General features: G+C 48.2%; 1 protein-coding gene across 1 annotated transcript; it reads right to left on the reverse strand.

The window, feature by feature from the left end:
- Positions 1-1,421: 1,421 nt before the first annotated feature.
- On the reverse strand, positions 1,422-8,529 carry HPX (hemopexin). The gene is made up of 10 exons (XM_008159849.3): positions 8,447-8,529; positions 8,256-8,320; positions 8,085-8,156; positions 7,793-7,908; positions 6,001-6,154; positions 5,110-5,322; positions 4,737-4,868; positions 2,098-2,228; positions 1,851-2,013; positions 1,422-1,713 (listed from the first exon to the last, which is right to left on the reverse strand). The coding sequence occupies exons 1-10, from the start codon at positions 8,527-8,529 to the stop codon at positions 1,454-1,456; spliced, it is 1,389 nt and encodes a 462-aa protein (XP_008158071.1). The 3' UTR covers positions 1,422-1,453.
- Positions 8,530-17,137: the final 8,608 nt, after the last annotated feature.

A 17,137-nucleotide genomic window follows, 5' to 3' on the forward strand; every position in this document is an offset into this window, starting at 1 on the left:
GATTGAAGGAGGAGAACCATCCAGGCACCATCAGGGATGAAGGGGAAAGCTCAAGATACTTCTTGGCAGTGGACCCCGTAGCCCTGGTGCCTGGCCTCTAACCTCTGTTCCTAGCCTCAGCCAACCTCAAGTCCTAGGTGGAACCTCTGAGACCTAGTTTCATCCCCAGGTGCTTCCCCTCCCAACTCATCAAGGCTGGTGAAGGGCCCTTAGGCAGTTCTCCTGAACCAGAGGAGCCTGGTGCCTATCAGGAGCCACTCTATGGCATGGCCTCCCAGGATATCAGTGGAGCTTGTCAGTGTACCATTCTACCCACAAGTAAGGGGCCACAGGTCAGGAGGGGCTAACTGCAAACAAGATGAGGCCATGGACCAGAGTTTGGGTCTACTTCCTGAAAGAATACAAGGGATGGGTTTGAGTCGATATTCTTTGCCATTGGGATATGAGTAGTATTACACCCATTTTATGGATGAGGTCATTGAGGCTAGGATATAAAAAGTCAGAGTAAGGGTCCCCTGCTAGAGTCTGAGGCCATTTTTTGAGTCTAAAACAAACTAATTAACCTCTGCTGGCTTGAAAAGGTAGAGGAGGAAAAGGTCTTACCTGAGATCCAGTTGCCTGTGGTCCAGACCCACTCCCCAGTCAAATGGTTGTCAGTAAGTTTGGAGACTAAAGTCTTGGCCCATTTATGATCAGAAAAGAATCAACAACTCTAACCTTTACCAACACTGCACCATCTAGGCCTACATTCATGGAGGCTAAAGGGCAGCCAGCAGGACCACCCAGTGTTCTACAAATGTGCTCCTGGCGCCAGGCCCCTGAATGGTTCCACCTCCCCTCCCCCCAGCTTGCCTCTGACACACATCTGGCCTCTCCCTGTTTCTCCACCTCAACTTCCCTTTGTTATACCTAACTCATGGCAATGAAAGCCTCATTTTCTAATGCAGTGCAGGCAGAACCACCTGAAACCACGGTGTGAGGGCTTAAATGGCCCTCAAATGGCAACCCTGAGCCAATCCATTTGGCACATGAATATCTGCCCCGGCCCTATTTTCCTGATGCCTTGAGACATGCTGTGGTCAGTTATTAGCAGGCTGGGTCAGAGTCCCTGCTCTGCCTCTTACTTGTTGTATAAGCATACCAGTTCCTTTTTGGACTTGTAGTCTTCGGTTTCCTTCTTTGTGTAATAGTCCAGAAGAAGCCAGTTTAGGATCTGGATTTAGGATCATCTGGGCAGAAATGAGGTTTGTCCCTCAGCCTTTCCCTTCCTTGCCTCCCACAGCCTCATTTGAGCTAGAAAGCCTCAAAAGAAACATTACTATCTCTCAATTTAAAGAAGGAAATGAGATTGTTCCACAGCCAGGGCCCCTTAATTCAATCCAAGAAGTCCTCTGGTTTTATTGTAAAGAAAATGGGGAGAAGGGTCTGGGCCAGATTCACACCAGAAGTCCTGTCAGTGACTGCAGCCCAGGAGGCTGTTCGTTCTCAGGGGCTGGGGAAAGGCTTTGCTTGCACTCAGTTCCTCCACATTGCTGTAGCAGTACAAATTGGGGCCATCGACGAGGTACAAGCCGGAGCCATTGGCAGAACATGAATTGGGGCCAAGCGACTTTTCCATGCACAGGGCCCCATTAACCTTCTCATGGGGCCAAGGAAGCTCTGTCCATGTCGCTTGAGCTCCTAACTTCATGTCCAGCCACCACAGCTGTCGTCCTGGGAAGAAGGCACCAGATATAACATGGCTTCCACATCATGGGGATCCTGACCTAACCCTTCTCAGGCCCTGATGGTGATCCATGCTATGGAGAAGTAGTAGAACAAGCCACCCCTTAGCACCAGATGCCCCTCACCTGCCATGACGTGGAGTCGAGAAGACCCAGGACAGATAAAGGCTGCATCCACAGCCACAAGGCTGGTCCCAGGAGGGCTCCCTAATTCCTTCTCCAGCCGTTTTGGATATCCATCTACTAGGGTATAGCCTCCCTTTGTCAGGAAGATATAGATCTGAGTGCCCTGGAGGATAAGAGATGTTAATCAGCATAGAGTTGGATATTCTCCCAGTCTTTGCCTCAAGCCTCTCTCCCTCCTAACACATACCTGGACCAGATAGAGTTTATCATCCCAGGAAAAGGCAGCATCCACTGTTGAAGGACCCTTGGGCCACTGGTGGACAATGGGCCAGCTATGCCACCCATCCTTGCTGCCATCCAAACGCCAGTAGTTGGACCCTGTAGAGTATCAAAGGCACCTGTAGTGCTGGTGGTAAAAGGCCAGGCAGTGAAGAGGCAAGTGACAGATGTAGGGGTGAGTCCTGAGAGGAAGGAGAGAATGCATCCAGGGGCCAAGAGGGAAGAAGACACATAAGAGAAAGTAGAGAAGGACTTGATTGGCAAAATTGGGCATTGTGGCCTGAATGGAACTGGAGTCAGCAGGGGCCTGACAGAAGGGCAAGAATAAAGAACAGTGGCCAAGTTGCCTGGTAAGGCCAATGTCATGGGGTTTGTTGGGGTTTCCTATGAATCTCAGATGTCCATGTGCAGAGATGTTATAGACAAGGAGAGAGTGACCAGAAGTTAAAAGGGAAGCACCACAGAAAGCTTCCAAATTTCCATGGAGTGTTCTCACTCTGGCTATATTCTCTAATCCCGGGGGCGGGGGGACGGGGAGGATAGTAGGAGAGTGAGGGAGTAGCCAGAGCAGCACTCTAATTTTCTTTTCTCCTTTCCATAGCAACTTACTAAACGACTTGTCTAAGCTCTCATTTACCTTTACTTTCTCAACCTACTTCACTTACACTTCTGCTTCCCTCCTCTACTGAAATTGTTCAAGGGCACCAGTATCCTCCAACTTGCCAAATCTACTGGTCCATGGTTCATTCTCTATCTCTCAGCAACATTTGACTGTTGACAACTCCCTTCTTTAAATATCTTTTTTTGGATCTTGACTCCTATGATACCAGACTCTCCCATGTTCCTCTTGTCTTGTTGACTATTCTTCTCTTCAGCCTGATGTCTCATACTGGAATCCTCTAGTTTGTCCCTCTTCTCTACACTCACTCTCTTGGTGATTTCACCCAGTCCAGGGCTTTAAATCCATCTACATACTGATGACTTTCAATCTATTTTCTTTAGCTCTATAGGACTCTCCTTTGAATGTTAGGCTCAAACATAACTGCCTACTTGACCTGTCCATTTGGGGCCACTAAGGCACCAAAAAACCAAATATGTCTACCTTTGTGTTAGGCACCAAATATGTCTAAACAGATTGCTGCTCCCATCAAACACACACACACACACACACACACACACACACACACACACTTATTCCTTCCATAATCTTTAATTTTAGAGAAAGGAACCACTAATCACCTAGCTAGTCACAAAAAACTGTCATTTTTTAAATAAATTTTAAAATCCTCACCTGAGGATATACTTTCCTTATTGATTTTTAAAGAGAGAGGAGAGAGAGAGAGGAGAGAGAGAGAGAGAGAGAGAGAAAAAGAAACATTGATCAGTTGCCTCCCATACATATCCCAATCAAGGATGGAAACTGAAACCTAGGGGAACATACCCAATACTGTACTTTTGATTTAGGAGTTCAGCTGCATTCTATTCATAGCCACATGGCCTTAAGGTTCTATGATCTTTCTACATCTCTGCGTGGTCCCTGTGACCCTGTTTTCTCTCTATCTCTCTCTTCCTCTGTGTGTGTGTGTGTGTGTGTGTGTGTGTGTGTGTGTGTGTGTGTGTCCTCCCAGTGGTCCCATGCACTCACCATAGCTGCATGCTCTCCTGATACTTAAGTGTTTTGACTCTGGCATATATTCTCAGTATAGGTCTATATTTTTCACTGAAAGTATATATTTCATCATGGATGTATGTTCTCATTACAGCATGCATTCCTGTTGTGGGGATATGATCTTGTGACTGTGTCTTTTTCATTATAGCTTGGTAGTCATATATGATTATATTTGTTGTCCCAGGGTTTAGGAGCAAAAAAGGATTTTCACTACTCCATGTTCTCACCTCTGTTTTACATTTGTATCTGATCATATATGTGTCTTGGGCTGAGTATAATGTGGTTGTTTGCTCTTTCTCTTGGAACTGTTCTGGAGTGTGGATCAACACCTGTCACTCCCTGCCCGACTAACCCCAGAGCATCCCAAGGTATCATTAGATGGCTTTTACCAATTAATGCTGCTAGTCTGGAGAGAGGTTTCTCCATTGGTCACTCCGAGGGGAAACCTCCTCGGGCCAGTGAAGCTATCTCTAAAGGTCTGAGGGACCCAACAGTTCTTGGCTAGTTTTTGCTACTGGGCCTATCTCACACCCAGGTAATGCTGTTCCCAGAAGCCTGGACAGGAGCTTCTGGGAACCTGGAAAAAAGACTGAGCTTCTGAAGATAAGCTCAGGGGGCACCAGAGGACCCAGCAAGACATGCAAGGGCAAAGGTAATATGAGGAGTCAAAGGGACCCAGAGAGGTCAGGAGAGGTCACAGGCCTGGGAGTAGATGGGACTGGGTGGCAGAAGTTAGAGGCCTGGGCAGTCAGGGGCAAGTTGAACAATATATACCAGAGGAGAAGGGGAATGCAAAAAGACATGCTAAGGATGGGAGCTGAGGGACAAAGTAAGGGACACAGTGGTGAAAATGAAGGAAATGTATCAGAGATGGTAGACACGTGAAAGAAGTGAGAGATGCAGAGGGGATAGATGGGGGACTTCGGGATATCTCTTACCACTGAAGGCATAGGTGGCACCATGGTTGTCAGACAGCAGTGCAGACAAGACTACATCTGGGTTACAGCGCGTCTCCTTATAGCCATGGTGGGTACCATTTCCATGGCTGGTCCTGTTCCTGTGTCCATGGCCTTGGAGGAAAAAATAGGCAAGGAGAAACAAAGACAGAGGCCAGAGGTCATAATGAAATCTGAGGTGGAAGAGATGATTGGGGTTAATGGGGTGTAGGCTTCCACCAGACGAGGACAACTGGGGAGAGCCAGAACAGAAATGGGGCTAGGGTAAGGGCTAAGGTCTTACACCACAAAAGTAAGGAGGGAGCTGGGCATATGGATAGATTCCAATGAGTCCGAGGGCCTGGGGCTTTCTCACCTCTGCCAGGGCAGGGCATGAAGTAGTCTCGGACATCCAGAGGGTACTTAGGAAGCACCTCTCCCGTGACAGGGTTGAAGCGTAGGAATTGGTTACCCCGGAAGCAGAAGTAGCGGCCAATCCATCGAATGGCGGAGGAGCAGTTCCCAACAGCCGGCCAGTCACGTTCCTTTTTGGTTTTTGTAGCCAAGTCCCAGAACCATGTGTGGTTACCTTTGTCCAATCAATCAACAAGCGTTCGGTGAGGCCAGCCTGTTCCCTCCTTTATGCTTGTACTGGGTTCCTGGGTGGACCAGACATGGTCCTGGCTACATGAAGCTCATAGCCCAGCAGGGAAACAGTTGAAGAGAGTGATCATACAGTAAAATTCCACAGCAAAGTGCACATGATCAGCTCAGCAAGGGCAGTGGGAAGAGTCAGGGGAAAATTCCCAGAGAAGGTGATACTTAAACTAAAATCTGATGCAGGAGTTATAAGGCAGATGGGAGGAGGAGACAGAATTCCAGATAGAGGAAAGCCTAAAACATGAAGGAAATTGGGTGTACAGAGAACAGCATGGAGCTTCTGGAGCTTCATATTCAAGGTAAGGGTATGATGAGAGTCGAGGCTAGAGTGTCAATAGGGACTTGGTCATGGAGAACCTTGTATGTAAGACTAAGGAACATGGATTTGTCTGAAGGGTCATGGGGAACAATGAGGAATTTTTAGTAGAATTATATCCAGTTACCTTCCCTAGGATAACTTCCTCTACTTGACCTTTAGATCCTAACTGACCTATTTCATTCCTTCCTTGGGGAGCCATATAGTGAATCCACCACCACCACTGTTCCTACCACTACCTCTGTCACCACCCACCCACCATTGCTCCAGCCTCTCTCATTCTGGACTGACCTTGGAAGAAGAGGATGCCCTCACTGTTGCATTCTCCACGGTGACATTCCACAGCTGCGTCCACTGGGGATGGGATTCCAGGAAACTCATCTTGGAGCAACTTTGGATATTCCTCCTCTTTCTCCTTAGGAGGGTACACCCAGACTTTGTCCCCCTGCATACAAAAGCACTCTGTTTTGAACTTTGTTCCCCACATACTGCCATCCTGCATTTACACACAGCATTTTTGGTCTGTTGCACTTACACAATATCCTCCTGCAGCCCCACATACTTCCAGTCCATCTGTAGATGGACTATCCCCATACCCATCACTATTACTATAACACACACATCTGGCTTTGTACAATCGACAGTCTCATGGCACACTTACTTGTAACACCATTAGTGTTGGAAAACATCCAAAAATAGTGATCCTGTAATCACTCATCTATGTATACATGCTTTTGTTCATTTATCTATTTATTCATTCATTTATTAATTCAAGAATGACCACAGATATAGGGGGTAAAGGCATGACAAGGCTCTGTCTCTGCCTTCAAGGAGTTCCCTGTGTAAGTGCAGAAAAGATCCACCATCCGAGCCATGCAGCCACCAAGGTGGATGTGAAGTGCACTGGGTATATAGGGAGAATGCCTGATCTACCTAGAGAGTTCCTGGAAAACTTCACAGAGGAGGACACATTTGGGCCAAGAATTGAAAACTGAGCAGGAATTTTCCACGTAGACAAGTGTGGAAAGGGTATCCCCAGCAGAGGGAGCAGCACATACAGAGCATGCTCAGAGAAATATATGTAGTGTCATGAGTCTAGTACAGTGAATGTGGCGGGGATGGGAGATAAACCTGAAAAGATAACCAAGGGCCAGATCCTGAAACCCACATGCACCTGGCTTGCAGGAACCCGCATGTGGTGGTGCCATTTACTGAAATAGGGAACATAGGAAGAGGGGGTCCCTGTGTAAGAAAGATACTAAGCTCAGCTTGGGTGATGCACCTATGGAACATGTAAGTCGAAGATGTCTGCCATGAAATTGGAAAGACATGCCTGGAGCTCCAGGGAGAAATCCAGATCTGGTGTCCACAACAGACTCCTCAAAGCCATGGCATTAGTATACATCACCAAGGGAGAGTGTGTGGAAGAGTTGGGATGGATCTCTGAGGAACATTTGAGGACTGACTAAGGATAGGAAGCCTGCGAAAGAGCAGGAAAAGAAGCAGGAGGGAAAACAAAGCTGTCAGTGAGGCCCACCCCAACCTCACAGCACCTTTGTGCAAGTGAGGAGAAGATACCCTTTCCTCTGAGCAGACACAGCCTGGCCCAGGGCACATGACTTGGTGAGCACAGTAGGCTGGATTTCATCCGTCACTCACCCCCTAGGCTGCATTTCATCTGTCACTCACCCCTTAGGCTGAGTTTTATCCGTCACTCACCCTCTGAGTTTCATCTGTCATGAGATTGTGTTGTGTACAACTAGCCACCATATGAAGAGGACCAGATGCAGGGTCACGGAAGCCAAAGGAAGAAATTGCCATGAAGGAAAGGATGGCCAAGAGTGTGAGGAGTGGCAAAGAGATCTGGACGAAAATCAAAACTAAAAAATAGCCTTGGATACAGCACCTTCCAAGCTCACATGCACACACTGCCTTAGCCTGAGATTTTTCAGGAAGGGAAGGCACAGGGGGAGGAAACCTGGAACTTATTGGTAAGGGCTGCTTGCCAGGGCCACTTGGGGGAAAGTCTCTCATGTAGATTCCAGCACTTCCTGGCCCAGCCCTGACCTTGACCCAGCAGTACCTTGATCACGAAGACACTGTCGTGACCAAGGCGAAAGGCGGCATCCACGGAGCTGGTCTTCCACTTCTCTGAAATCAACTCGTGGGACCAGTGGTGAGCCGTCCACATGTACTCCCCTGAAAAATACACTCACTGAGAGACCAAGAACAAAGTTTTGGTCTACTGAGATAGTTACAGAGAAGCTGTGGGCGATATTCTCAGGTAATTCCTAAGATCTCCCACAGGTGGATACACCCCTGGTGAAGGGGACCAAGTCTGAGGTCTCAAATGCCCCAACCCCAGCCTCTCCTACCTTTAAAAAACAGCATGGTCCCATTTTCACTCAGAGTAGTAGCATCAAAGCTCCAGCCATCTGAGCAGAGTTCTGAGGTGGAGGTGGGGAGATGACAAAGTAAAAGACCAGTCAGATGACAAAATGCAGAGACACAGACAGATAGACACACTCAGGGAGTCGGGGCCTCACCAAGCATGTCTGGGACCAGCTGGTTCCTATTCCCACCTTCAGCTCCACTCCCAGAGGCACTAGTCCTAGAGAGAAGGCAGAGAGAGGTCTTTCTTAGCTCCTGACCCCAAACTTGCCCAGGCCTAAAACCTGGCTCTGTCCAGCTCTAGCCCAGACCCCAGTCCTCCTTCCCCAGCATCAGCTTTACTCACGAAGTAACAGGGTGGGCAATGGCCAGAGACCAGCACAGGCCCAACAGCCCCAGGGCAACTAGTGTTCCCAGTGCCCGAGCCATGCTGAGCTAGAGAGGCCACAGGACAGCTCTTGCCACCTGGCCGAACCCCCTTTATAGAGATGGCAACAGTGCCGCCCCACCCCCAAGCCTGCTGGGAATGAGCTATCTCTAAGGTTTAGGCCAATATTGGCTGATTACATCAGTGTAAATAAGGTCAGGGTCCAGGCAGAAATCTGCGTCCAAGACTAACTGTTCCCGGCAGGAGGCCCCAACCCCCTCCAATGACTTTTAAAATATATATATATATTTTTTACTAGTGACCCAACGCACGGATTCGTGCACATTGAAAGGAAATTAATTAGAAGGTGGCCAGCAGGACGGGTCTGTGTGAGACAGGCCAGACACGCCCTGAAGCCAACCTCCCTCAGTTCCTCCCTGGCATCTGCGGAGTGAGGAGGGTCCCTCCAGCAAGTGGGGTCCCTCAGCCTGGCCTGCAAGCGATCGGGCCGAAACCAGCTCTCCAACATCCCTCAAGGGGTCCTGGAGTGCAAGAGAGCACTCTGCAAAGTTGCTGTCATACAGGGTGTGGAACGCAAATGCAAATGTGCAGTAAACCAGATCTGGGCCAACAGTGCCCCAGCAACAACATAACCCACAGTCAAGGTGGAATCGTGCAGCCCCACAAGGAATCGGGCTCCCTCCTCTCTGGTTTTGGGGTGCATCCCCCGAGAACCTCCACTGCCAAGTCACTGTAGCTCAGTAGCTCCTGCATTGAGCGTCTGCCCCCTGGTGGTCAGTGTGCATCATAGAAACCAGTTGGATGGTGGGAGGGACACTTAGCATATTAGCCTTTTATATATGGAGATTGATTTTAGAAAGGAAGGGAAAGGGAGAGAGAGATAGAAACATCAATGATGAGAGAGAATCATGGATTGGTTGCCTTCTGCACAACCCCTACTGGTGATCGAGCCTGCAATCTGGGCTTGCGCCCTTGACTGGAATCAAACCTGGGGCCTCCAGTCCACAGGCTGATGCTCTATCCACTGAGCCAAGCCAGCTAGGGCTTCAATGACTTTTGAGCAGTGACTAGCCCATGCCACTGATGCCCAGTTGTGACTCTCATCACCTTGGTGATGGATCTGGTTGCCCAGAAGATCAAGGAAGTGGGTAGATTGATTGAAGATCACCTTTCTGTGGTTAGGTTTACCTCTATAATGAGGAGGAGAGAAGAGGAGAACGCTAACATTTTTGTGTACTGGGTGTCAAGCCCTGCTCCAAGACAGCTAAAGACACTGATATTATATATACTTAGCAAGCACACGCACAAACATACTTAGAAACACTCAGAGAGCAGCTATTTCCAAGTTCCACTAAGGGCCTTTCTGGGACATTCCCAAGCATTATCAGCTCTTTTTTCTTTTCCTTTTCTTTCCTTTTGTTTTCTTTTCTGTGCCCCAAACATGAAACAGCTCTGGCCACAAAGACAGGCAACAAGCTAGAATGAACTAAGGACTGATTAGAATGAACTAATTGCCCCTGACTAATATAAGAGCACCACCACCAAACAGGTGTCTCCTTGCCCATTGGGTCATCAGCTTTGCCCTTGAAAAGTCATTAAGATTTCACCATCAATGTCCAAGTCCCACCCCGGCCCCACTCCCACTGGCAAAGAACTTTACAAAAAATCACTGGGAGGGAAGGGGCTGACCGTAATGGGACAGGAAAGGTTGTTTCTCTTTCAGAGAGCACTGCTAGTAATTACTCTTTCTTGGTACTTTTCACAATAAGGGAAAGGTGCTTTATTTGCCCATCATAGAATAAATAGAACTGTCATGGGTTTCACAATATTTACAGCCGATTCTTGCTGAAATGCTATCTTCTCAATGAAGCCCTTCATGACCACCTTATCCAGCCATTTCAAACCCACATTTGTTTCCTTTATGTTACTTATTAAAATTTGAAATTATTGCCGAAACCGGTTTGGCTCAGTGGATAGAGCATCGGCCTGCAGACTGAAAGGTCCCAGGTTCGATTCCAGGTCAAGGGCATGTACCTTGGTTGCGGGCACATCCCCAGTGGGGGGGGGTGGGAGGGGTGCAGGAGGCAGCTGATCGATGTTTCTCTCTCATCGATGTTTCTAACTCTCTATCCCTCTCCCTTCCTCTCTGTAAAAAATCAATAAAATATATATTTTTAAAATTTTTTGAAATTATTTTATCTGTCTACTTATTTGTATACTATTACATTCTCTCCACCACAAATAGTACCTGGCATATAATAGGTGCTCAGTAATATTTGTTGAATGAAAAAAAAAATGGATTTCAAGTACTGACTAGTGTTGCAGCCAAATTTCTGGCAATTTTCCTCCTGGGGTAAAGGGAAATATCAGGGTCTGGGCAGGGGTTGTTATGATGGAAGACATATTGTGATCGAGGGGTCACAGGTTCCCTGGTAACTATCCTTCATCTTATGGTTTAATTTCTCTTTTCTGTGCACATGTTGGCCATCCTGGTGGTCACGGGGCTCAGTGTCCCAGCCCCACATCCCTCTCTTCCTCTAGTCCTGGGAACTCACCTGGAATCTCTAGGACCTACTATCTTCAGTACTCCCCAGGGCCTCTCCCAAAGCCTGCCCCATTCCTATCTGAGACTCCCTGCTGAGGCCAAAGACAAATATAAGCAGATCAGCTATGGGCCAGGCTGACTGGCTCCAGGACCCCTATTTCCTTAGTCCAACCTGAAAGGATCCTGATCCTTCTCAAATGGCCCTGTGCCCCCCTGCCATCGCCCTATACAACCTTAGCAAAGGTCTCACATCCCTTTTGTACTCTGCAAAGGCTCCCCCAACCGAAAAACAAAGATTTCTGGGACCTCTGGAACAACATGTCACCGGCCTCTGCCATTGTGCTCAGTGTCCTCTCCAGACTTACAAATGTGCCTTGTTAGTCTCATTCCTCCCCACAGGTTAGTGGACAAAGCGGGACTCCCCTAGCCCTTGGCAGCATGGGCAATGCCATGGCTCCTACGGCAGGTGCCTAACACCCACTCTCTCCCCTCTGCAGGTTCACCCTGGCTGGACCTGCTCCACCCTGGCAGCTGGGCCCCGGAAACTGCTACTCCCAGGCTCCCCCTCACCTCTTCTTTTACTCTCAGCCTCTAAAATCTTATAGAACTTTCCTGGGACTCTTCCTCCTGAGCCCCTTGCACCAGCAACACCCTCAGCAACTGTTTTTAGCTCCAGAATGGTGTCTGTGTGTCCTACAGCTTTCACTGAGCCTCCCTTGGGAGATGGAAGCTTTCACACTGAGTCACTAACAGCTCCCCCCCAAAAAAAACAACAACAACAAACACACAGAGTGAGGGTCTTCAGCAGTCATTTCATCAGGGCCCTGCTCAGACCTGCTGGTGCAGGGGCACAGCCTCCCCCTGGCCTGGCACGGCTCTTCAAGGGGAGAAAGCACATGCACTGGATGACGGGTTTTCCACTTGGCCTCTTCCCCACACAGCTCTGGTTCCCTCACCCCTGAACTATCGCGGAAGAGGGTTTTATGTTCTCTTTTCGCTGTTTCCTAATTCGCTTGTCTACCCTAAGATGGCTTAGATACCAGTATAGGAGACTTCCTGCCCACCCCAGGAGTAGTTCAGCAGAGACTTCTGCAGGGCAGGCAGCTCAGGGGGAAGCTCAAGTTCTGAGCAGGAGCCAAGAGGCAGAGGACTATCCATTTGGAAACCAAGTTGTGGATATGTTGTCCATCTGGTGCTGGTCACAGGGCACAAGGAACTCTTCTCAGAGGTTCCAAGATTGGGCTGGCCTTGCTTCTCTTCTTGGTTAAGGTGGAATTTATTCTTGTCCTGGAGTCCTTCCCAGCTCTCTGACCTGAGCTGAAGAGAAAGTGATTGTCCTCACTCGGTCCTGAGCGCCCCCTGGAGGCTGCAGGTGTCAGTGCGCTCCAACCCTTCAACCAGGGACAGAGCCCAGTTTTTCCTCCCAGAAACTGGCTCTCATCTTCTTCTTCCCTCACTCCCCTCAGTGGCACAACCTCCTCCTCGGCAAATCTCTGCTGTCCAGGGTGGGTTGGGGGCCTTCGGTCTCTTGTTTGATTTTTCTGGGGAAGTCAAGCCCTGAAAAATCCAACTGTCTGATTTTCCATGTAGTCTTCTCAGTCCTCCTGACTGGTAGCTTTCTGCTTCCCCTACAGAGAGTCTGCATGGACAGAGCTTCCTCTTGCATTGCCAGGGCCACATATAAACTGGACCCACTGTCCCTGGGAATGGCCATGTCCAGCCTGCCCTGCTGATGATCCGCACTCTCTGACCCCAGTCATTTCCCCTGGGCTGCTGAGTGCTGGTGTGCTGGGCCTGCTGCACCGGCTGTGTGCTCCAGGAAGCAGAGATTGGACCCGTCCTTTCCCCAAACTGAGAGAGCTTAGGGGTAAAGTTCCAGGCACCAAAAAGAGGTCACTGCTCCCAAATGAGTCCTCCAACATGTGCATTTTTACCGTCTCTGTCTATAATAGGCTTTCCTACATCATCCATTCTTGCTTCTCTATGAATAAATCATTGTAATAATAACTAGTGACCCAGTGCACAGATTTGTGCACATTCAAAGGAAATTCATTAGAAGGTGGCCATCAGGGCAGGACTGTGTGAGATGGGCCAGACGCGCCCTGGAGCCAACCTCCTTCAGTCCTTCCCTGGCATCTGTGGAGTGAGCGGGGTCGGTGAGGTCCCTCAGCCTGACCTGCGGGGTCAGGCCGAAGCTGACTCTCCAACATCCCCTGAGGGGTCCTGGAGTGCAAGAGGGCACTCTGCAAAGTTGCTGTCATACAGGGTGTGGAATGCAAATGCAAGTGTGCAGTAAACCAAATTTGGGGCCGACAGTGCCTCAGCAACAACATAACCCATGGCCGAAGGTGGAATCACGCAGCCCCATGAGGAACCAGGCTCCCTCCTCTCTGGTTTTGGGATGCATCACCCAAGAACCACCGCTGCCAAGTCACTGCAGCTCAGCAGCTCCTGCATTGAGCATTTGACCCCTGGTGGTCAGTGTGCATCATAGCAACTGGTCAGATGGTCAGACACTTAGCATATTAGCCTTTTATATATATAGATTTGCTCATATCTATGGGCACATGTATGTGTGTGGCACTGTGCTAAGCACTTAATAGGGATTATCTCATTACTAGTAAATCACACATATATACACACACACATATGATAACATTAGTCCCACTTTACAAATGGGGACAGACACTGCCATTAGGTATGTTAGCCAAGTCCCACTGTTATCAAGTGGTAGAGCCACGATGAAGCTCTGCTGCCTGACTCCTGGGAGTGCGCTCTGCCCTGTCAAGGCATGTGCTGGTACATGTTTCAGGGCCAGCTCTCCAGAAGGATAAAGGGCCGGTTTGTAGCATCTGTTAATTTCTGTGGTGTAAATATCACAGCCATCTTCAAGCTACCAACAAGACATCCAAATGTGCAGTTGAAAGAAAAGGTAGCACAGTAACTTGCTATTTCCGATACAGTATTTCCACCAGGCAGACCCGACAGATGTAAATAAGCTCAAGAGCACAGGTCAGAGTAAAGTGCAGCAAAATGATTAGGAAGTGATGAGTGTGAGTATTTATTAACTTTTACTTTGTTGTTGTTGTTGTTAATCCCCACCTGAGGATATTTTCCCATTGATTTTTAGACAGAGTGGAAGGGAGGCAGGGAGGGAGCGGGGGAGAACATCAATGTGAGAGAGACACATTGATTGGTTGCCTTCTGCATGTGTCCTGTCTGGGGCCAGAGATGAACCTGTAACCCAGGTATGTGCCCTTCACCAGGAATCAAACCCACGACCCTTTGATGTGCAGACCAACACACTAACCACTGAGCCACAAGAGCCAGGGCTATTATCTTTTTTACTTTAACAAAATGTATTTAAGTTTACATAACTCAATTATTAATAATGGCTGGTTTTCAACAACCAGCTGTCACAATTCCTGAAAATGTGACGAGCTCTCTGTAAGCCAGTACAAACCAGCTTCAGCACCCCACTGTCCACCACACTGCCTTAATGAACAGGATTTTATCTGATTTATTCACCTCTATATCTTTAGTACCTAGCACAATGCCTGAAACACTGTATGTGTTTAATGAGTATTGAACCTTGTTATTCCTACTTCCTAATTAGACCTAAAATCTGTCCACCTCTCCCTGCCTCCCTCATAGTGCAAACACCATCATTTCTTATCTAACCACTGAAATAGCCCTGTCTCTCTGCTTCGCCTTCCCCTCTACAATTCTTTCTTTGTAGCAACCACGGTCATCTTCAAAAGCATATCTGAAACCACCTTATACTCCTACTTAAAAGACTTCTTTCTTGAAGATAAAAGTCAGTTTTAATTCTACGAACCAGAGGATACCACTATTCACATTTTATCTATTCCAGCCTTTTTCTATTCTTACAACATCCTTTTTAAAATGAAGATATGAGCCCTAACCAGTTTGGCTCAGTGGGTAGAGTGTCGGCCTGTGGACTCCAGGGTCCCAAGTTCGATTCCGGTCAAGGGCATGTCCCTTGGGGGTGGGCACATCCCCAGTAGGGGGTGGGCAGGAGGCAGCTAGGGGGTGTGCAGGAGGCAGCTGATCAATGTTTCTAACTCTCTATCCCTCTCCCTTCCTCTCTTTAAAAATTCAATAAAATATATTTTAAAAAATAAATAAAATGAAGATATTTTATAAAACTTGATTGTCTTAACAGTGTATCTCAGATAGCAGCATTTTAAAAGTGTACATACAATTTCATTATATGTTTTAAGCAAAACTTTATACTAGTATAACCATTTCTTGCAGATGGACATTTAGGCTTTGGTGGGGGGCGGATATTTTTTCTATTTTAAGTAAAGCTGTAATAAACATGGGTGCATGCACTTTTTTGTGCCTTTGCCCAACTCTTTTCTTGGAAAACATTCCTAGAACTGGAATTCCATAGGTGGTTTTAAGGTATCCACGGTCTTCAAAAGGAGCAGTTTAGAGATGTTCAATTTTCTTATGCTTTTCACCCTCACTTTTTTCCCCACCCACAGAGCCACTGTCTAGCTGCCAGTTCATCCCATTCGGCGTCCTTTCATCCTTATCACTCAAACTTTTCCACGGTTTCCTGTTATACTCCAAATCAATCCCAACTCTACCGAGTTAAATGATCCAACTCCGGCCTGACTCCAAACGGGTTGCTTTTCTTATTCCCCTCTCCTTCCTCTCCAGTCACCCTGGCCTCCTTTCGGGTCTTTCAACACCCAGATCTTGATCCCTCGGGACCTTTGTACCTGTTCTTCCTTTGTCTGGAAATCTCTACCTCCATTTTTTTTTTTTTTTTTAGCTCATACAAAGGCAATTTATTAACAGAAACCAATAATTTAAAGAGTCCTGTTCACAGTGACCTAGGTGATCTGCCTTCCTGTGGGTGCCGTTGGAGGGGATGAGTGACATCTTCAATCTGCCATCTTCGTCCCTAGTGGGAAAGGGCTGAGAGCTGATTAGGCCCCTGGTCCAGGGGATCCTGGTCCTATTTCCTCCTGTGGCCTGGAGCTAGATGTGGAGGGCAGTGATGCCCAGCTCCTTGCACCTCTGGGCCACACCCTGGGTAGCCAACAGGGTGGCATATGGAGAGGACTCATCTCGGTCAGCCTTTACCTTCGTCCCACCAGTCACGTGGCAGATGGTTTCCTTGCCAGAAAGATCGGTGACATGGACAAAAGTGTCATGGAAGTACGTAAAGACGTGGCAGACACCAAATACATTTTCTCCTTCAGCCACCCAAGACCTGTTCTTCCTCTTTTTCCTTCCCCTTGCGAGGTGCCGTTTCTGCGCATCTTCTCCAGACTCCACCATTGTAAAGAGAGCTCTAGCTCTTCTTATCACAGCTGGTTCCCTCCCCGCCCTGTCTCCCCCAACCTGCAGGTCACTGCTCCAGGAGGCTCTCCTTGCCCACCCTCCTTAACACCATAACCTTTATATTACTTATTGCATCATATTCCTTCCTGGCTTTAACACAACTGTCATTGCACATTTAGTGCCATGTGTTTACTTGGTTGCCTGCCTTCCCCAGTAAATTATAAGCACCAGGCTGGGTGCAGGGGGCAGAAGAATGAGTAAGTGCTGCAACTTACCAGTTAGGAGTACAACAGCTACAGATTCAGGTCTGGGCTCTGCTCTTCATCAGCAATATGCCCTATTTCTCCGAGCCTCAGCCTTTTGTATAGAGAGAATCATAGTCCCTACCTCCCAAATCAGAGTGCTGGTTGTAATTAGCTCTGGAACTGGCAGCCAAACCCTGACAGACTAGAGCTCAGGAGTTGGTGCTAGAACCCTCGTTCCAATGTGGGAAAAGGGCAGCAATCTTGGAGAGCAGGAGGATGGAACAGGGCTTCAGGGCTTCCGGACCAAGCTCAAAAATTGGCCATGGAGCCTCCCACAGCCAGCTTCCACCTGGGCTAGCCCAGGTCTCCGACCCAGGCCTGGGCATCAAGGATTGCTGTTGTACCTGACTGTTCTTTCAATAGGCGCTGGCTGTGTTCAGGGCAAGGACCATTTTCCCAGGCTCCTCTCAGCACCAGGGCAGGGAGACACAGGACTTACTATTTCTGCAGAAGATGCAGGGCCTGGGATGGGGATTTGGC

Source organism: Eptesicus fuscus, chromosome 13, assembly GCF_027574615.1.
Source record: "Eptesicus fuscus isolate TK198812 chromosome 13, DD_ASM_mEF_20220401, whole genome shotgun sequence".
Lineage (NCBI taxonomy): Eukaryota > Metazoa > Chordata > Mammalia > Chiroptera > Vespertilionidae > Eptesicus > Eptesicus fuscus.

Bases quoted from the DNA above. Each gene is read 5' to 3' on its own strand.
- HPX (XM_008159849.3), bottom strand. From the start codon at position 8,529: ATGGCTCGGGCACTGGGAACACTAGTTGCCCTGGGGCTGTTGGGCCTG. The intron at 6,155-7,792 runs GTACTGCTGGGT...TTTTGTATGCAG, and splicing joins ACAGTGTCTTCGTGATCAAG to GGGGACAAAGTCTGGGTGTA. The intron at 2,229-4,736 runs GTAAGAGATATC...GATACTCTACAG, and splicing joins TGCCACCTATGCCTTCAGTG to GGTCCAACTACTGGCGTTTG.